The sequence below is a fragment of the Pseudocercospora fijiensis genome, assembly GCF_000340215.1.
Source record: "Pseudocercospora fijiensis CIRAD86 unplaced genomic scaffold MYCFIscaffold_8, whole genome shotgun sequence".
Lineage (NCBI taxonomy): Eukaryota > Fungi > Ascomycota > Dothideomycetes > Mycosphaerellales > Mycosphaerellaceae > Pseudocercospora > Pseudocercospora fijiensis.
In genome coordinates, this window is record NW_006921539.1 from 3629310 (window position 1) to 3649606 (window position 20297).

The 20297-nt window shown below is 49.6% G+C and overlaps 5 protein-coding genes across 5 annotated transcripts; 2 read left to right on the forward strand and 3 right to left on the reverse strand.

The window, feature by feature from the left end:
* Window positions 1–6909: 6909 nt before the first annotated feature.
* MYCFIDRAFT_115582 (uncharacterized protein) lies at window positions 6910–9089 on the reverse strand (the record flags this gene model as incomplete). Its single annotated transcript, XM_007932177.1, has 3 exons — window positions 6910–7487; window positions 7558–8524; window positions 8622–9089. Coding segments are annotated over 3 exons (2013 nt in total), but the record flags the coding sequence as incomplete, so codon positions are not given.
* Window positions 9090–10480: 1391 nt separating this feature from the next.
* Window positions 10481–10726, reverse strand: MYCFIDRAFT_8946 (uncharacterized protein; the record flags this gene model as incomplete). Its single annotated transcript, XM_007931399.1, has 1 exon — window positions 10481–10726. A coding segment is annotated over one exon (246 nt), but the record flags the coding sequence as incomplete, so codon positions are not given.
* A 3000-nt stretch (window positions 10727–13726) lies between these two features.
* Window positions 13727–14488, forward strand: MYCFIDRAFT_183798 (uncharacterized protein). Its single transcript, XM_007932178.1, has one exon. It carries the CDS (start codon window positions 13850–13852, stop codon window positions 14036–14038), a length of 189 nt encoding a protein of 62 aa, XP_007930369.1. The 5' UTR covers window positions 13727–13849; the 3' UTR covers window positions 14039–14488.
* Window positions 14489–15074: 586 nt separating this feature from the next.
* On the forward strand, window positions 15075–16554 carry MYCFIDRAFT_199400 (uncharacterized protein; the record flags this gene model as incomplete). Its single annotated transcript, XM_007932179.1, has 3 exons — window positions 15075–16137; window positions 16191–16428; window positions 16548–16554. 3 exons carry the CDS (start codon window positions 15075–15077, stop codon window positions 16552–16554), a joined length of 1308 nt encoding a protein of 435 aa, XP_007930370.1.
* An 814-nt stretch (window positions 16555–17368) lies between these two features.
* MYCFIDRAFT_37990 (glycoside hydrolase family 51 protein) lies at window positions 17369–19500 on the reverse strand (the record flags this gene model as incomplete). Its single annotated transcript, XM_007931515.1, has 3 exons — window positions 17369–18483; window positions 18543–19227; window positions 19273–19500. The coding sequence occupies 3 exons, from the start codon at window positions 19498–19500 to the stop codon at window positions 17369–17371; spliced, it is 2028 nt and encodes a 675-aa protein (XP_007929706.1).
* Between the last annotated feature and the right edge of the window lie 797 nt (window positions 19501–20297).

The following is a 20297-nucleotide window of genomic DNA, read 5'->3' on the forward strand; positions in this document are numbered from 1 at the left end:
ATTAGATTCTAAAAGGCTAGAATGTCTATATTCGAGACGGTGCTAGGTAGGATAGATATTCTAGTAGAAAGGATATTCGTAGTATTATCTGCAAGCTTTTCTATATACGAAATGAGCCGCTATTATACGGCGCTATATACCGCGCTCTAAATACTCTCTAAGTATATATATATAGTATAGTATACTTTATTAGCCGTACGGAATAGAAGTCTCCTAAAATCCCGTTAGTACTAAGGAGTAAAAAGGCCGGCTACGCTGCCGGCTACGCTACCGGCTACGCTACTAGCTACGCTACTAGGTTTTTCAAAGAACTAAAAGAAGATAGACATTCCGGTTGATTTGTATTAGTTTAGATTTTTATAAAAAGAAAACAGGGAAAAATAAGGAAGGTTGAAGAGCCTAATAGTTATAGTTATAGGCACTATCCCTATTTTCTAGAGCATATTATACACCTGCCTTCGCAACTCTACCTAATACTCCCTCTAAATATCCTTATACTCTACCTACTAAAAATTCAACTAGGTACCTAGACCTGTAGCTACCTCTATATCTTTCACTATCTTCTATAGGTTAAAGGCCTCTTCTATAGCAGCCTCTACCTCCTTATATAATACGAAGTTACTACCTACCCTACCCTTTATATCTCCTAAATAACTAAGAGTTCTAAGGAACGAACTAGCATTCGGCCTTAGTATAGCGAGTAACTAGTAGAACGTTCTATAGAGCTGCCTTATAGCTCTTTTATATACTATACCGATACCGAGGGAGGAGCTATCCTAGTACTTAATGTTATCGAATAGTTCGGTAGGAAAGTGTATAAACTTCTTAAGGAGGAGGACTTCTAGGGAAATCGATGAGTTCTGCCTAGATCTAGATAAAGACATTCTACTAAGCAGTTAGGGAATTGAACCGTAAACGAAAGGATGAAATTCATACCTAAGGAGTGCAGTTTCCGAACTAAACTATAATGCCTTATATATATGTGTATATGCTTTTAATTAGTTAGTGCCCTTAGCTAATTGTCTATAGATTTAAGGTTATATAAGTACCTTTATACAACTACGTAGCCTAAGTAGGATTCGAAAATTCTATAAGTACTAAGGACTAAAAATGCCGGCTACGCTGCCGGCTACACTACTAAGTCTTATAAAGGGCTTGCTTAAAGCTACGTATACATTCGTACACTTCTTAAAAACTGATAAATTATATGGTTCGAACTAGCTACTTATATAGTTGCTTAGCAAACCAACCTAAACCAAACTAGAGTTTCGGCTTAGCAAACTAAACTAAACTAACCCGAACTACTACGGGGTCTAGAAATAGCTATAGCGAGTACGAAAGGCTGTCTTCTATTCATCGCCCTTGCGAATACGAATGCGGTAATAGGCGTCCTTAATGTCTAATATAGTATAGTAGTAGGTACTAGAAAGGCGATCGAGGGTCTTATTAATAAGAGGGAGTAGATAGCGGTCTTTAATAGTAACAGTATTAAGCCTACGATAGTCGACATATAGGCGTAGGCTACTATCCTTCTTTAGTACGAATAGGATAGGTGTACTAGCAGGGCTGTTACTATATCGGATTCGACTATTAGCTAGGTTTTCCTCTAGGTACTTACGTAGTATAGTAAGCTCTCGTTTACTAAGGTTATAGAGGGGGCTAAAAGGAACCTCCTTGCCCTCTATAATATCAATCTTATAATCCGTCTCTTTAAATATAGGCAATGTCGATGCTAGGTAGTGTTTAAATACATTAATATAGGTTTCTCAAATAGGCACTAGTATATAAGAGAGCTAATTAGGGTCTATACTATTAGGGGGTATAGGTTTATCGTTATCTCTACCGAGAAGATTAGCTATCGGATTAGCTAAGGCAGGTGTTAGGTTGCTAATAAACAGGACCCTAATATCGTTAGGGCACTCGCTAATATTAATGTGTTTAATATTCTCTTTCCTAGCGATTCTAAATCGCTACTTCTAGAGGCCTAGGTCTATAGCTATAGCGTAGTACTTAAGAACAGGGTTGCTAATAACAATAGTAGCTCCCCTATATAGGTTATCTGTATCTACTACGTAGGCAGTAAAGTCTAGTAGGCGTTTATTTCCGAGGTCGTCCTTTAGAGCTATAGGAACATAGTAGGCCCTATAGGTTAAGTGCCGAGCGTTATTAAACTAAGCAAGGGTTAGCAGGTTAGTCTTCGGCAGTTGTCGAAGGTCTAATTGCTTAGCTAGGCGATAGCTAATAAGGGTACTAACTAAATTTCCTAGATCTAGTATAACCTTAGTTTAATAGGTAGTGCCCTTCGTATCCTATATAAGGTAGGAGCGTGTTATAGCTAGTACAATGTCGATAGTCTTACGCCGTACGAGGCTAATAGTTAGTACGGCGCTTACTCTTTTTTCGAAGGTTAGCCTATAGGGGTAGCGTTAGCCGCTAAGAGGTACTTTCGGTGTTTAGCGGAAGTACGGTTAATTCGGGCCTAGTCCTTAGGTTTGTCGCATTAGCCTAGTAGATAGCTAGTACTATTACAATTGAAGCACTTTAATCCGGTTAGTAGACTACCGTAGCTGTTATTACTATTATTAGCCGAGCGGTTAGCATTGTAGGGATACGAGCCCCTTCTACGGCCCCTATCGCGGCCTCCTCTATATAGCCGGCGGCTACGGCCTCTTCTACGGTTATTGTTACTATTCCTATTATTAGTATTATTATTATAGTAGGAACCTTAGTTTCCTCCGCGGCTACTACGATTGCCGCGGTTAGTACTAGCTAGCCGGATCCTCGATTCTAGTCGTTATTAGAGCTAGATAGCTCGTTCGGCTGTTTCTACTTCGACTATAAATTAAATGCGTATTAGGTTAGCTTATTCGAATATACGGCGGCGGTTCAATTCGAGAATAAGCTCCTACCTAAGCTTAGGGCGTATTTCCGAGATCTATATAGAATTAGTCTTAGGCGGAAGTGTAAGGCGGAAGCCGAGGAGGCTTAGCGCTAAGCACGTAGCGACCCTAGCCTATAAGTGCGCCCGAGATCTACGCTTAGTAAGCGCGGATACTTCCGATCTTTTGTCGCGGCGTAAGACGCTAGTAAACGGGCGCACTAGTGTAGCGGTCTAATAGAAAGGTCGTCTTTAAGGGTTTTTAAATAGGCTTTAAATAAGCGAGCCGATTAATCGGTCTTCTATTTAGCTCGAAGATATAGGTCCTAAGTATATTGCTACCTTAGTATAGGGTTTCTAAGGGTGTCTAGTATAATAGTTTTGTAGGTTTGCTACTAAATAGCAGTCTAGTTATTAAGGGAGTCGAAATAGTTATCCTATATACGCTTTAGGTCGCTATTAATATACTATATAGCGTAGACAACTAGTAAATAGTCGTCTAGAAGAGCCCTCGGCGCATTTCGCTAGTTAAGCTCGCAATTACGTATATAATCGTTATATTGCTTGCGACTAGAGCTGTTAAATACGGTATAGTCCTTAAGTTTAGCGTCCTTCTTTTAGATAGGTAGTAAAGAAGGTCCCGCTATTAGTTTAGTTATCGGGGCTTCCTAAGGGCGACGGAGCTCGAGGAGATTATCCTTTAGCTATTATTCTTAACATAGGGTAGTAAGCCTGTTTTAAGTAGCTTCCTAAAGTCTCCCTAATAGTTAAGGGCTAAAGGCTAGTTAGCTATATCGACGGTTAACAATATTGCTAAGAATGTCGTTAATAGGCAACTCTAGGTCGTTACCTAGAATTATAGGTTCTTCGGCAGGCCTAGTAGTAGGCTCTTTAGTAGGAGGCACTTTAGTAGGTGCTTTAGTAGGCACTTTAGTAGGTACTATGCTACTAGCATTGTCGTTGCTAGCGCTGCTAGCGGTAGCACAGTTGTTGTTTCGTAACGAGCCGGCTATTATAATAGAGGGTAATACTAATAATATATTATTAGCCCCTAAAATACGGATATAGCGGAATTAGTAGATATTAGTCTAGTACGATTAACTTAGTATAATAGGCCGTATAGAAGGCCTTGCTTAATAATTAGTACGGTTGCTTCGATAGAATAGTACGTATAGGTCCCGTTCTTCGGGCGCAATATAGTTAAATTAGTCTTATTCGTAGCTATACTGCTAAAAGCTTGAAATAAGGACTATCTAGCTGCTGCCCTTAAAGGGTAGATCGAATACTATATAAGAAGGGTATATTAGTAGGTAGATAGGGTAGTAGTAGGTATAGGTAGTATTCGATAAGGAGCTAGAAGGAGAGGGAGGAAGGTAGGCAAGTTAGCCTATTACTAAGCGCTAAGCCCTGCCTAAGGCATTAAGACCCTAGCTTCACTCGAGCCTAGTTACATACTAATTACGTATAACCTCTTTAGTCCTAACAAAGCTTCGGCTAAAGGGCGCTAACGAGACGGAAGTCTAGTATTTACTAAAGAACTAGAGTACTAAGAAGTTATATTTATAGGCAACTTAGGCTCGTTTAAACAACCTAATTCTTATATAAATTCGCACTATATCGCCGCTAGAGAGGTACTATAATGCTATTAAGTACGATAATAAGAAGAACCTCGTTTAGTACTCGATATATAGTACTATTATCGAGTTACTAAAGATAGACGCTCGGCAACTATATAAGGCTAATCTTTAGCTATATAGGCTTAGTAAACGCACTTAATTCTAGAAGGTTAAGAATATGCCCTATTTCGAGAATTTACAACCTCCGGCGGTATAGGACTTCGTACGGAAGCAATTAAATATTATAGAAGAGTTAGAAGCTAAAGTAAGGCCTATATACGAGGGCCTTATACTATACCGCGATAGATACTAACCTCCTTACTATAATTGCCTACTATAGTTTTAGCAGTACCTGCCTTGTTACTATATACTACGGCATTACCTGTTTATAACACCTCTAAGCCTATAACAATAACAACTCTATATTAGCTTCTATAGCGGCTATAACTCGTAGAAGATAGCCGATTATTAGCGGTAGAGAGATAGTACTACTCTATTTATCGAAGGTTATAAGGATAAGAAGCCCTTCGTTACTAGTAACCCCTATCTTCGTAACCTACGCGCTTACTTTAACGAAGGTATTAAAGGCCTCTTATAGCACTTCTATACGGTCCGTAACGATAAGACGATCTATAATAGTACGCTTAAAGATAACTATATAAGAGCCTTCTTACGGAAGGTTAAAGATACTATATATTCGCTCTCTACGTACTTACTAGACGACTTTATATAGGAAGGGTAACTAGCGGTTGCCTTTACTAGTAAGCGATAACGGTAGTAGACTTCTATACTTCTAGCTAAGCCTATAACTCTAACTTAACCTCGCTATCTAACCCTTCCGCTACTGCTACTACTACTACTAGCGCTAGCGCTAGCGACTAAATATAGACCTCGAGCGTTTAATCTTCCGCCGCTTAATAAGACTCTCTTATTACTAATACGTCGACTGTTATAAGTTATCGACCTTCTTACGCTAAGTCTACTACCCTTTAGGCCCTTACCTTCGAAGGCGCGGCTACCGCTACCGCTACCGCTACCGCTACCGCTACCGCTACTGCTACCGCGGTAGCCGCGCGAGTCGCTTTTGTCTATATAGTCGGCTTAGCCGCTCGATTTAGATACTATTAAAGAAATAGCTAAGCTTATAAACCTTACTTTACTAGCGGCGCTAGTAAGAGAGGCTTCGCTATTAAAATAAGACCTAGAAGTAGTAGAAGACTTCCCTTAGTTAGATAACGATAACGCGATACGAGAAGTAGTAGGTAAGAGGCGGACTTCTAATAAATATAATAGTAATAAGCGTAAGAGATTAGTAGCGATAATACTACCTACTATTAAGAGGCCGAATAAGAGGAAGAATTAGATAGATAATAGTAGCGATAGCGACAACACCTTAGAAGCTATAACAGCCTAATTAGGTAAGCCGAGCTAATATACGAAAACCGAGCATTTCCGTAAGTTTAGTAGGTCCTATTTTACGCCTGAAAATCGGGACATTCCTTAGCCGGAATAGTGAGATAGTCCCGTAGAAACCCAAAGGAATAGTACGCTAAAAACCTATAACAACTAAGGCCATCTGCAGAATCACCCACAAGCTACCCGGCGTCGTGCTCATCTCATATCTCTTAATCAATGTTTCAATCATAATTCCCAACCTCCATCCCGCTGACCTCAACGATCCAAACCTCGGCTTTATCGGCCAAATGCACGAATCAGGAGCTGTCGTGCGATGCGATGACGGAATGACGACCGGAAGAAAAAAAGTCCGTCCAGATGAACATCATAATAAGGACAATGGATGTATCCGCCTTCTTCTTCACACCCGCGACCTCCAGAAGCATGTGCAAAATCCCCATAATGGTGGAGAAAGTCCACGACGCTTTTTCTCTTCCGCCTCATCTTCTCGCGGTGCTGCTGGGTCCAGCTGAGCCGATACTTCCTCTCGCAAGCTCTGATTCACCTGATCCATGACAGGACCATTCGTCAAAGGTGCTCGTGCTCGTGCTCGTGCTTGCCAAAGCGTGCCAGGTGATTGCTTGAAGCTGGAAGAAGGCCCGTATGGCAGGCAAGCTCGAATTTCGGAGCCGACCCGACCCGACGCAGCGCAGCCTTCACGCAGCCTAATCGCCTCGCACCGCAGATCCCGTGTTTCGCGTGGCGTGCTTAGCATAGACACATCGGCGGAGTCAGCGGTCATTGTGATGCATCGCGCCGACGTTGCAGCACTCGATGAGCGTTGCGTGCGACAGCTTCCGGAGAGGAGTCCCTTCCGGATTGAGCGCAAGGAGATCTTTAGAATGTAGGTTCTTTCCAAAAATTCTCACAGCCTCTTTCCAACCGTTCGTTCTATCGTACATGTACACGTTCTGATCTATCGTCAGCACCAGACTGCCGCTTCCTAACCCCACCCCCAGCATACATCCTCCCCTCAACAAGCGGCAGCACAGGACCAGAAGTAAAAGAACAATGCCCAATCTCATCCTCCCTCTCACTTTCCACCTCCCCCCACTGCACCGGCAAATACGCAGCATCAGCATCGTCCTGCGGGCGATGACAAGCGGCTGCGATGGCTACAGAGCAGGAACTCGCAATGGGCATCTGACTCCCGAATTTGCGGAAACCCATGGCTAAAGCCACGAATAGAAGTACAATGCCGATGAGCATGGTGACGAGGATGGGTGGACAGCTGTAGCCGACTGAGGACATATCGTCGCCTTCCGTGGGGTTTCCGTCGTAGTATGTGTTGATTCTTGCGAGGAAGATGGATTGGGAGATCATCCAGTGCAGCGTTGCGGAGATGAGGAGGAGAGGTGCTGAGTATCGGAGTGGGAGCTGGAGGTAGTAGGTCGATCTTTGTTGTCCGTGAGGATGGCTGACGCGAAGAGGTTTTCGGCGTAGAGCGTATGAGGACCATTCTTTTGCGAGGAGCATCGAGCTTAGAAGGCTGTTGTAAAGCAGATAGAGGAACGAAGCGATTGCTTGCGGCAAATTGGCTGGAGTCATGTCAGCGGATGTCATGTCACACCACCACCACCATGACACTTTCTTTCTGATCTGACTTACCAAGCAGGATGGAGCTGATCAACCCACTTGCTCCACTCTCAGGAAGTTCAGTAGAAATGAATGCTCGCGAGTCGATAGAACCGAATCCGATGCGGAAAGGAGATGCACCATCACCTTGAAGCTGACTGGTACCCATGCCGAGAAGAGAGGCTGTTGTAATTATGGCGGAAATGATCAGCGTGAATGCAGTAATCCAGCGCCCTTTCGATGCTGCTCGGAAGAACCATGTAGTCTTTTCAGGGTAGAATGTGACAGGCATAGGATCCGTATTCGGCTTCTTCTCGTTCGGGTTCAACTTCCAGCTCTTGATGTCCTTTCGACTCATCAGGCATCGTCCTTTGGTAAGATCGTCCGGTTGGTCAAGGTAACTGGCGACAGCATCGCCGACCGTGACCAATGTAGCATCTTTCTGTTGATACAGCGTGACAAACATGGCTACGCTTTTCAGGACGTTCATCACAATCACCGCGACAAGAATTTGTACGCTGAACTGCAATTCACAGTGGCTGGGCGTGATTTGACTCAAGCAGTAATCAATCTTCCGCCCGTTAATGGTCCAGTTGTCAACGTGCTTCTTGAGCGTACTTGTGGCACATTTCAGTTGAAACGTGTGGGAGGAGTTGTAATCGTTTTCACACATCCACCTGTATCGCAGCTCGCTGTCGTAATAATCTGTGGTACCTTCCACCATAAAAAGAGTCTCGTTCTTGGCCTGATCTCCAGTCTCGGTAGTGATGGTCAGGAGATGGTTTCGGCCAGTCACAAAATTAGTGCCGTAGGCATTGATGCAGTCCGTGTTATTCAGGCGTTCGACGAGAGTCTCGTTGTCGTAGTTCTGACCCCACCACTTCTGAAGTGAAGGCAGGAAGGATGTGTCAGATGGCATTGTCACGTAGTATTCATCATCGTCAGGCGTCACTGTGCTTGGAGGATTGACCAAAGGTATCTTCGTGGAAAAATTGCCGCCCTTCAGCCATTCCGGATTTACTGTAGCCATAATGTATTGGTTTGACTGTCTGAAAGTCAGTAAAATGCGCAAAGAATGAGTGCTACAATTTCCCCACATCGATTGTCTTGAAGGCTGCAGAGTTGTAAAGCAGGTGAATCGGCACACTGCTGACCGCCAGAATCCACCAAAGTACAATGCGCAACCACTTGATGCGGGAGAGATTGCGAACGCTGGCGACCCCAATATCCACCCAATCTCCCTTCGCGTGTGCTCGATCGACTTCTGCGCGCGTTGGAGCAGCGAGGGCCTGCATGGTGTAGTTGCTCGCCGATAGAAGCAGGGAGCTCAGGCCGTTGATCAGAATATGCAGCCACGTCGTCCAATGGTCCACCACTTCACAAGAACCCTCATACGCGACTCCAATGCCATCAAGGACAGGGAACTTCGCCGCGGCAGCGATGAGCAAGATGGTATTCATCACGCCCACCGTTGTTGCGGTCCATGCGCACACTCTCACACCAAAGTGCCATCCTGACAACTTCCTCTTCTTCTGGCTTCGCAGTGTCGAGGTGATCGAAAGTCGTGGGTCTGATCTCAGTGGTGGACTGCTGTCTGCACTATTCTTCTGACCCAGGTCGGAGAGAGCGTGGTGGTGTGATACCAGGCCCTTTGTACCGTCATCGACACCATCCCAGAATGTGTTCCCGTCTATGGAGATGTAGCTGGGTGCTCTGCACAATGATTGTGCAATTAGCAAAGTTGTATTTGATGTTGCGCACGATATGTGGAAGTTTAGTACGAGGACGAGGCGCATTCAAGCGGGAGGATTCGGCGTGCTTGCACGATGTCTCTCTCGTATTCGCGGGCGCAAAACATACCTCTCTGGTGGTATCTCAGTCAGATCTAGTTCTTCAAGCTCTTGCCCGTATTCGTGTCCATTATAGCTCTCGCCAACCTTGTGGTATCTCGAGGATGGATCTCCTGGGGCACTCATTGCCAGCCTCCGTTCGCTGCTCCAGATCGTCCAACATAGCCGGGAGAACAATTCTCAGCGAGCAGCAGCAGCAGCAGCAGCAGCAGGAGGATGCCACCAGGCCCGCCATTGTGAATCGCGGCATTAACGTTATTGTTCAGCTGAAGCCGTCTAGCTTGAGACGATCTCTCTTGGTGACGTGCTTCGACCCCGAAATGTTACCGTCTCTGCACCTCTCTGCACCTCCGTCCGACTTTGCTGAATCCTGAAGGATGCCAGCACGCCACGAGCGGGTTGGCGTCATCTCCAGCAATGTGCCGATTGGCTGTTCCGAGAATCTATTTGGAGAAAGCCGAAGAAGAAGCAGCCCACGCTTGAGTCACGAAATATGCCTTGTGATGCTCTGACTATTGGTCTCTATAGATGCACAGGTTCAGAGTCATGCCATCGCAGGTGGAAGATTTGATAACATCGATGGAATTAACAGACGCTGGTGGCGGGAGAGGAAGCTCGAGATAGTGATGATGAGTGTCTTGAATTTGGATACTGCCAGCTACGGTTTCCAATGAGCACGCGCATCGCGCTGCAAAATCGTCAACAATATACCCACACGAGTTTCCAGCATTGGCTCGTAGCACTCGCTTCATAATCCTTTCATGCCCTTCTCTGCTCGCTCTGACTTATTCAAGTTCTGACCAGCTGTCTCTGAATATCCTCGTTATACTTGGTCGTAACATTGGCGGGATAGGCTTTGAGCCCCTTCAGCCAGCCGTTGCCCTCTCTGTTCAACTTCCCATGAGGTTGCTCGCCCACTCCGGTCATCTCGCGACTGAATTTAGACACACTCATCTTGTAGCGAACGTATGCTGGCGTGTCTGGCTCGCGTAGCAAACGCTTCATGGCATTGCCGGTACTGCCTGCAAAGAAGGCGTTAGTAGGCAACAAGAGGAAGATGGCCACAATCTATACTCACAATCACCGCCGAGAATCCATCGGACCTCCTGAGCCCGTGTCATGGCGACATTCATGCGCTTGTCATCATCCACGAAGCCAATATCAGCTCGCCGGGTACGTGGATCATATTTCTGCACTGAGCAATCGATGATGGTGACGGGAGATTCGGTGCCCTGAGAAGAGTCGATCGTGGCGATTCTAGGTAGCTGCGAGTCCGGAATGCGGTACTTGCGCTGGATGTAGCGCATCGCGTCTTCATAGCAGAGCTTGGCCTCCTTATAAGCACAGATGACAAGGACCTTCTCGTTGGTCTTCTCGACGAAGTAAGCTCGTAGTTTCCAGAAAATCTTATCGCAAAAGAAACGAACGTGCTCCTACATACATGTTAGTTGATTTCAAGATGCTTGAGGTGGGTACTCACCAATACGAAGGCAGAGCGCTTCGAATTGTCCCGCTTGCCATTGATCTCCAAATAGTGTGTTCGTACAATTTTGTCAAGTTCGGTCTCGGTCTGGAGTGGGTCCCTGAACACAGTTCCAAGGTCCTCCAATATCTCGGTGAGGCAATTGAACAGTCCTGGAAATTTCTGCCGCAGAGTGAGGTACGTACTTGGCCCGTTGCGCATGCCCGGCGGGTAGAATTCCTTGAACGGCCACGCCGCAATATGATGGCTCATACGATGCTGTTCAAGAAGCTGCACGCATGGAAAGCCTTGGCGCTTGAGGCGCGACATCAACGGGATGCTGATCCGATCGTTGAAGGGATTGAAGACCATGCGGCCCGAGGCGCCGGTGTTGCAAGGCTCGAGCTGTCTTTCATCTCCAAGCATGACCATGCCGTGAATCTTCTGGCGCCACTCAGGATGTAGGAGTGCGGAAACGGAGTCGATCTCGTTGTCCTTGCAGGCCTCGTCTAGGACGACCACAATGCCCTTAGTCACAGTGCCATGCTTATTCGCAGCCCAGTTTTCGACGATATCGGAGCATCGCACGTTGCCTGTAGTCGTACAAACCATGCGAACATGGGCCAGATAGTGTGCTTTGCAGAGGTTGTACGACATCTGATATCGCTTGACTTGCCCTTGGTCACCCCAACGGAATGAGCCATCGGCGGCTCCCATCATGCATTGACGAAGAATGCTCCAGACGTCGATTTTCTCGCCGGCCTCCATGCCCGGAAGTCGGTCCCACAGCTCATAGGTTTCGTCTCGGGCGGCTCGGAAGACCTGCGCCGGTAGACCATAATCACGGTGAGAGGTGTACTTGTCATCTGAATACTGCAAGTCCGACCGGACCATCTCGAAATCGAGGATATCTCCGGCATCGTCTTCCTGAGTCGACTCCGGAGTGTGGATACAGGTTTGGCCGTTTGCAATCTTCGAAGGGCTGAAATCCGCTGAAGTGGGATACACGCGCGTGGCCTTGACCGGAGAGTTGGAGTGATTGCCAAACAGCTCCTTCAGCTTCCCGATGAAATCTGAGAGGTTGCTGTTGGCAGGCGCGAGCACTAGAACGTGAAGGCCGATTTTGTAGAGAAAAACGCAGATAGCCTGGATCAGCAGCGTCTTGCCGGTACCAGCAGGCCCAGAGATGAGAACGATACCTCCGACCGCTTCACGAACGCTGATCAGAGCTTCCAACTGCTCTGCATTCCATTTACGCCAGCGCAGCATCCACGTGAAAGCTTCTTCTACCACTGCATCGACCTCTTGGTACGACGATAAAGTGTGTGACCAGGGAGAGCTCTGGTCTACTCGAATGGTGTGGCCTGTGGCGAGATCAATTGTTGGTAACGACTCGTGATCTTGATTGAGGATCACCGTCTGCCAGCGATCGGCGTGCATAATGTTTCGGGACGTTTCCAACTTGTTCATTAGCTGCTGCTCGGGCATGCGAGGGCTGAATTTTGCCCGAATAGCCCGCCAGTCGACGTTGCTGTGAGTTGGTCTTGCTGCAGCGTCTCTCACTGCTGCGTTTGGTTTCCGAAGCACGAACAACGCGTCGTGTGCCCAGTCGATACTGATTGGTACCGGGCTCCTCTCGCAGACCATTCGCTGTTCTCCGTGCTCTGGTGACAACTCGAAAGTCACGTCGGCTAGGAAGCGATCGGGAAGGTCGAATTTGACAATGCCATCAGGGCCGCCGAGCAGTCGAAAAGGCGCGAAGCGGACAGCAAGTGCCACGGCACCGCCAACACGGTAGAGAACGCCTCGATGAGCGACCGATGCCCACTCCTTCAGGGACACCTCTTGTTCAAGCCAAGCTACGCGGGTTGACTCATAATACTCAACCGAGGCATGTGTGGCGCTCAAGAATGTATCCAGGCCGGCGATGGGCACCATCGGGTATGGGGCAGCAGGGTGGCTCATCAGTTCCGTAAGATCGCGCTGAAGGGTCAAAGGACGAAGTGCGGACCATTCTGGTGCTGACAAGGATGGCAGAGGCATCTCGGTGAAGTATGGGAGTATGGTTGAGAAGGGATAGCGGTCATCTTGGAGCGGCGTGTCAAAGCGAAGTCGCATCGCTTTCGGGGTATTGGCGAGATAGGTTCGCAATTCGTCCAGGACCTGCTTGCCCGCAGGTCCAAGTTCCGCAACCCCGAGGATGCGCGCCCAGTTGAGGCCCTGAGAACTCGCCCCATTTGCTACAAATCTTGCCTCGTCGGAGCAGGAGCCGTGGCGCTCGACGTCGCGGTGGAAGGTGAGGCCACCAAGGCTCGTCTGGCAGTTGAAGAACGGGAACTCCAGAGCAACCAGCAATTTCTGCTCTCTCCAGACGCACTCCAGTCTCAGGGTGGGGGCAGTGAGCTGCAGTCGGATGTCAGCAGAGTCGCTTCGTACGCGCCTGAGAGCGACTTACCAAGCGATTGGCAGTGAGATACAGCTGATATTGAGGCGAGCCATTGAAATCACGAGGTGGGAAGCAGGCGCCTCGTGCGATGAGCGTGCAGGGCTTGGCTGGGTATGCGATGCCGGTTAAATGTGCGACGAGCGACGTGGGATGCGGGCGGTACAGCGGTGCCAGTTGCGTGCGGGCGGTGATGGCACTGCCGGTGAGGGCGTCGGTGAGCTTCTCGCGGTATGCGAGCACTTCTGACAATGGCGGGGCCATGGCGATGTTGTTGTATGGTGGAGGGTTTGCAAAGCGCAAAAGCTGAAACTGAAGTGCAGGCAGCGGAGGTGAGGGTGAGGGTGGCTCGTGCTCGTGCTGTCGTCGTCAGCACCTGCCATTTCTACTCTCATATGCGCGACCGTTGCAAGCTTGACTTCACTTTGAAACGCTTCACCTCCCTTCGAAGAAGCGTCACACCTCGCATCGCGGCTTCCACGACGGCGATGGTCAAACAATGGGCCTACCTCGAGGGAGCAAGCCAGAGAGGATGGAGTGCATCTTCAGCGCCTGAGCAGCAGTGCTGAGATGTCGTTGACATGGGCAGCCGCAGGTTCTCGCGCGCTCTCGACAGGTGTTTCCATGGCCCTATATCCCATGCCATGCCATGCCATGCCATCCCATGCGGATTCCAGCCGATCAGTCGACAAAGCAATGCAATTCATCGAGCAGGTTCAGATGTCTTCGAGATGTAGAACGGCCCGCATGATTCCCTGACCGTGCATCCGGTATGCCTTCTGAGTTCTGCATCTTCTCCCGTCCCTCTTCCATTCCATGCTGCACATATGTCGCCGCACTTAGCCCTACTGTAGGGAATCTACGATGGTCTTCCTGGAAACACCAGTGCGACTGGTCAGCAAGAAAATGCAAGCGATATTGGCTCGCGGTCCTTGTTGGCGCAAGTCTACGGCAAACCGGCGCCTCGTGACATGTCTTCGCTTCCTCTTTTGCATACACGGCCCATCTTTATGCCCTCGATTAGATGCCCAGAGCCTACCACCTAGGCTGGTATGGTATTGCTCGCGCTACATTTGTGTCATGCTGCCAGCTCCACGTCGCGAACAGGCCACGCCGTTCCCTTCCATATCCTTTTGTACCACCTGGCGACTTGTCCGGTGCAGCCAAAGCAGACTCACGGAAGTCAAGGTCAGATCTAAACGGGTGGCATCGAGCAGTGCCCGTAATGCTTTTCAGAGAGAGGATGATGGAGGTGAAGTCGGGCGAGCCAAGTTTCACAATCGGATATGCAGTCCTCCGTACACTAGAATACGTCACCCGACCATGCTGGCTGTTCCCTGCTGCGCTGCAGCCGCTGCTCTAGACCGTCGGACCTGGTCCGTCCAACACATGATTGATGCGAGATAGGAGGAGTGAGGCGCGCTCGGTGTGCGAGAATATTCTCCTCTTGGACTCATCATTATTTCTTGGAGCCCAAGTGTCGAGGGTGCTGCGCCCATCCGACTGCACCGCTGCACGACAGCCCGCCCGAAGCGTCACTCTGGCTGCTGCCCAAGCACCGCTTTGACCTGGTATCCTGGTCCACGAGGCGCCCTGCCACCGCGCGCTGTCGTAGGTAGAAGAACGGGCAATCGCCCACGCACTTCCCTCCAATCCTCCACACCCGCCAGCGCCTTGCATGCGAGCGAGCTGACTAGCCAGCAAAGAGCAGCATATATCCCGCCTTTCCTCCAGCGGTAACGAGTCAGCATAGGGAAGTACGTCGCACAGGGCTGCTGCTGCCAACAAAGCAACTATGTCGCGCTTCCGTCCCGACGACGACGATCTGGCTTACGGCGACATTCCGCAAAGATGGGATCGCGAGCGCTTCGAGCGATTCGGGTCGCGGGCTGGCCCACCTCCCGGAAGACGAGTTGAGGATGACTACTACTACCATGAACGAGAGCGAGCAGGACACCGAGACGTCGCGGTAGCCGAGCGTGTGGAGAGTCGTGGTCCGAGAGGACGATGGGTCTTCGAGGACGATCGAGAGATTGACGAGAGGCGAGAGCCGTCACGAAGGCGGAGACGTACAGACAGGGAGTTATTCGGAGATGTCGACCCACGCGAGATTGCCGACATGGCACTGATGCCTTACCGACGCAAAAGCATAACGAGGGAAGACTTCGATATCGATCAGCGTGTTCGACCTGGTCTGCTGAGGAGGCAGAGTAGCCTCGACACTTTCGACCGACGCAGACGTCATGACGACGAGCATCGCATCCCACCATATACCCCCGTGCCCCTTCCAATCCGCCGACAAAGGCCATGGGAGGGATACTATGAGCCAGAAGACTATCGCGAAGTGGAAATCCAGCGTGAGCGCTCGGTGCGCAGGCGTCGAGCACCAAAGAGTGAGCGTTCAGTCAAGGAGAGCGTCAAGTCACAGAGCTCTAGCAGCTCCAGCAGCAGCTCATCATCTGAAGAGAGCGTGGCCAAGACGGAGAAGACTAGCAAAACCAAGTCTCGTGCGCCTAGTACTAAAGCCAGTACCAAGGCCAAGAGCAGTCGTGCTACTAGCGTGCACGAGAGCATTCACGAGACGCATATCTCGGAGTCTTTACCCCCGGCACCACCACCACCCGAACCAATTACAGAAAAGAGTGTCCATGAAACGCTCATCGAAGAGAGCATACATGCAGTGCGCAAATTCAAGAAGGGCAAGACGCGGATGCCGAAACGCCTTGTGAGGGTCGAAGCGATTATGGATCTTGGCTACCCATTCGAGGAGGAGGAAGATTTCTTCGTGCTTCAGATTGCTCTTGAAAAGGAGCAGATCGACGAGGTTATTCAGATCAGCGAGACGTACAAGAATGGAGGTGAGTTACTACGATGCTGTGAGCACTGTGTGCATATACTGACAACCTTGCAGAGAAAAAGAAGGTCTATCGCTTCGAGGAGAAGATCGAAGAAGGATCGCCCATCCCAGCTCCGCCAGTGGGCGAACACGAAGAAATTCAGCGCACTGAATGGATCAATCCACCGACCGTCATCGGGCGTCGTGGCTCTCCAAGTGCAAAGAGTAGCATTAGTCAAGTGCATCGCTCACGATCACGACGACCATCTTCGCCAGCCACTTATGTGGAGAAGCGTGAAACCATCATCGAAGAGTCTGCTCCTCCGCCGCCAGCGCCGCCACCAGCGCCAGAGTTCTACGAAGAGAAGAAGACCATCATTGAAGAGCGCTTGCCTCCTGATCACCATCATGCCGGCTCTCTTGTCCTAGCAGAACGTGAGCATCGCTCTGACCGCGACATCAATGCAGAGATCCGGTACCTGGAGGCAGAACGGCGTGCTCTCCGCCTCGAGCGCGAAGCCGATCAAAAACGCGATCTCGCGCTACGTCTCCGCGAACGGCCAGTCGAAGAGTTTCAACTTGTGGAATATCGAGATCGCAGTCGACCAAGACAAGAAATGGTCATCTACGAACGCGAGAGAAGTCCGGCGAGAAACGTTGTGCGCGTTGAGAAAGACAGGAAAGGTAGGATGGCTCTCGTGCGATCCTCGCACTGAAAAGCAGGGGTGAGTATTATTACTCACTGCTTCCATCCGCATTCGAGAGTAAGACATTGGCTGACAGATGGCTTGTGTTTGCAGAAAGGAGAAATGCGAAGATCATCGCTGCGGCTATGGCTACTCTGACTTAGTCCTCGTACACAGGTGGAACTCGTGGCGTGCATTTGAGAATGGGAAGTGTAGATGCCTCGCGGTCATACATATGGAGAAGAACGGCGGCTGACGTGACTGGAGACTATATGGTACTTTGAAGCAAGCGAAGTTGTTCAGTATTGTTATCGAGAAGGGCCGCACTCTAGTTTGGGAACCACTACACATCTTTTACGATATTATGAGCATGATCATGCATTCGACACTTCCGCCGCGAAACGTCATTTGGTCTTTCGAGGAGCCTTCACCTGCTTCACAACAACATTCACCAATGCTGGCTAGAATAAATGACACGAGCAGACGATTAAGGCATTCAAGGCATTAGGATTTCTCATATTTCTCATAATCATCAAGCATACATACGTAATTCCACTCCCCTCTCAACTACCACACCTTATGATCTCTCCACCCTCCACAATCATATCCATCCGGCGTCTTCACCTCCAACACCGCAACCGAATACGGCGGCAAACTAAACTCAAACCCTCCCCCCTCCCCACTCACAATCCCCTCCACATGCGTTTCCACAACATTCCCACCAAGCGGCTGACTCGAATTAAACGGCGCAGTCAACCACGTCAAATCCCCCATCCTTCCCGCCACCTCCATCCCCTCAAACTTGACCGCAAACGGAACATTTTCCGTCGCATTATACACCGCAGCCTTCAGCACCCAACTCTTCCTCCCTTTACTCCTGCCCCCCACATAATACATCGGATCGTAAACCGCGCCATCCATGGGCAAAATCTCCGTCATCCTCACCCCGCTCAGCAGTTTGATCACATGCCAACTCGTCGACAGAGTCGTATGTTTCGGGTCCGCGTCGAAAGAGATGAGGTCGGGGATCCATTGCCAATGGTTGAGATTCTGGAACATGGGAGCGTAAGCGGCTCCGATAATTTTGTCGGCGTTGCGTTCTACGGCTCCCAAGAGGAAAATCGCTTCGGCGACGCTTCCGTCCCAGAATGGTGCGCCGGCTCGCGGCGCGCCGTCTTCCCAGGTGACGTCTGAGCGGTTGTAGCCGTCGGGTTCGACGACGGCGAATTCGCCGAGGAGCAGGGGGTGGGCGGAGGTGTAGTTGTCGAATTGGTTGAATTGGGAGGACATTGTGACGGGGAGGGCGTATTCGTGGAAGTCGCCTGCTGCGCCCGGGAGGCCCGGGTCGCCGGAGGGTTCGTAGACGTTGTAGTAGGAGGAGATGAGGGTGATGTTGGGGTAGCGGGGGGTGATTGCGTCGTAGAAGGCTTTGAAGCGGTAGGAGCCATAGGAGGCTTTGCCGCCGCTGAGACTGTCTTCGTTGCCTACTTCGATGAATTTGATGCTGAAAGGTTCCGGGTAGCCGAGAGAGGCACGTTTGGAGCCCCAGGGGGTGCTGGGAGAGCCGGTGAGGAATTCGATTTCGTCCAGGGCGGATTGGATGTAGGGTTTCAGCTCGTCTTCTGAGAGGGCTGTTTTGTCGAGCCAGAGACCAGCCCAGACTGCGAGGACGGGTTCCATGCCTATGATAGATTCCGGTTAGTCTTGAATGGTCGAATGAGATGGCCGTGTGATTTCTTACCAAGATCCTGTGCCCAGAGCATATACTCCAGCAGCCCCAGTCCATTAGTGTTGATGTACCCCCACGTGCCAGGATAACTACGTCGATCTTCCAAAGGACCAATCGTCTCAGTCCAATTCCACCAGTACGGGCTTCGCACACCTTCGACGTTGTTGCCTCCTGGTGCTCGGAAGAAGGAAGGTTTCAAATCACTCATGGCTTCCATCAGATCGCTTCTCAATCCATTCTTGCGGTCCTTGTATGTCGGTGGGAACAAGCTGATGAGATTGAAATCGAGGCATGAACCAGATGGTGCATCCCAGGTGAAGGCAAGGGTGTTGTTTGAGTCTGGAGCAGTTTCTGGAGGGCTCAGAGTGTAGTTGTACTGCGTCCAGGAATCTGCTGTGGAGGCAATCGATACGGAAGCTTCAGCCCAGGACTTGTTGTGGTAGCCTTCGAGTACTGACTGAAGATTGATTGTGATGTTTCCGTTAAAGCTGCCATGGATCCAGAAGCTGCCCGAGTACTTCCATCCTGCATAGACTGGGAAGCCCCAGTATCCTGCGTTCGCGAAACCGACACTGCTCCCAGACGCATTGACACGCATCGATGTCGGTAGAGCTGCGGAGAGAGGCGTGGACAGATTGTGAAGAGAGAGCTGAGAGCTTCCTACTGCAGACCAGAAGCTGAGATTGGAGGGAAAGACCTGTTCATGTCAGCCAATGCTCTTTAGGGTTGATGAGATACTAACGCCATTGCCTTGAAAGGCACGATTCTGGACCAATTCCGCATATACGCCCCCATCTCCACAATTGTTGAGGTCTTCGAACATCAATCCATACTGGTAAGGGGAAGTAGCATTGCCACCGCTAGACTTGACAGTGATCGACACGTTTGGCGTGGCATTGTCGTACGTGGATTGTGCCAAAGCTGGTGCTATCGATGCCGCCCAGAGGGCGAGCCAGAGTAGTACTGCCATTTCAATTCTTCCAAACTGCAAGCCTGACCGACGCTCTCTAGACACAGGCCGACTCTGGGAGGCAGATGCTTTTAAGCTCGATGCCGCGTGCGGTCCACGAGCATAACATTGTCCCGATATCTCGCCAGAAGTCCATAGTCGCAGATCCTTACGCATTGGCAATTTGGCATTGAGACAAGCATTGTGGAGAGCGGCTTGGTGCCCGCTCCTGCAGGAACAACTCCATTGTGGAGGGACAAAACCGCGGCCGCACTGTCAGGCTTTTCCACCAATTATTGTAAGGCAATTCAAGTGAAAGATATGTGGAGGAAATTATTGCGGGGTATTCTAGACCAGGACTCGTGGTGGAGGAGGGCTATCCTGCACGAGTGCCGAGAAGCCACGGATAAAGTGGATAAAGTCCTCTACAGCAAACGAACCATCCCCTGTAAAAACTCGTCGCTGTTCGGCGTTCGTCGGCAAAACTAGGATGTCGACTAGAGCGGTGATTCTGATTGCACGAATCCATCAGATCTAAGCCGTACGCAGCATTTAACAGCAATTCTTGCTCCACTTCAGTTCGTCGGACTTAACCAAGGACTTCGTTAAGGGGATAAACGGCAAACTTTTGGAAAAAAGTGAGACAAGTGCGCTTGACCACGCTAAACGCGGAGTTCCCTCGCGTGTCAATACGAAGGTCGGTGCCAGGGGAGATCGGAATGGCCCGATATACCATTGCAGACCTCCTCGGGAGTCGGGATCTCGCTGAAAGATCTAGTCCTTGGTCCCAGGTACTTCCAAGGAGTCTGTCGCGTTCA

Excerpts from the sequence above, each read along its gene's own strand:
- MYCFIDRAFT_183798 (XM_007932178.1), top strand. The coding sequence starts at position 13,850 with ATGTCGTTGACATGGGCAGCCGCAGGTTCTCGCGCGCTCTCGACAGGT.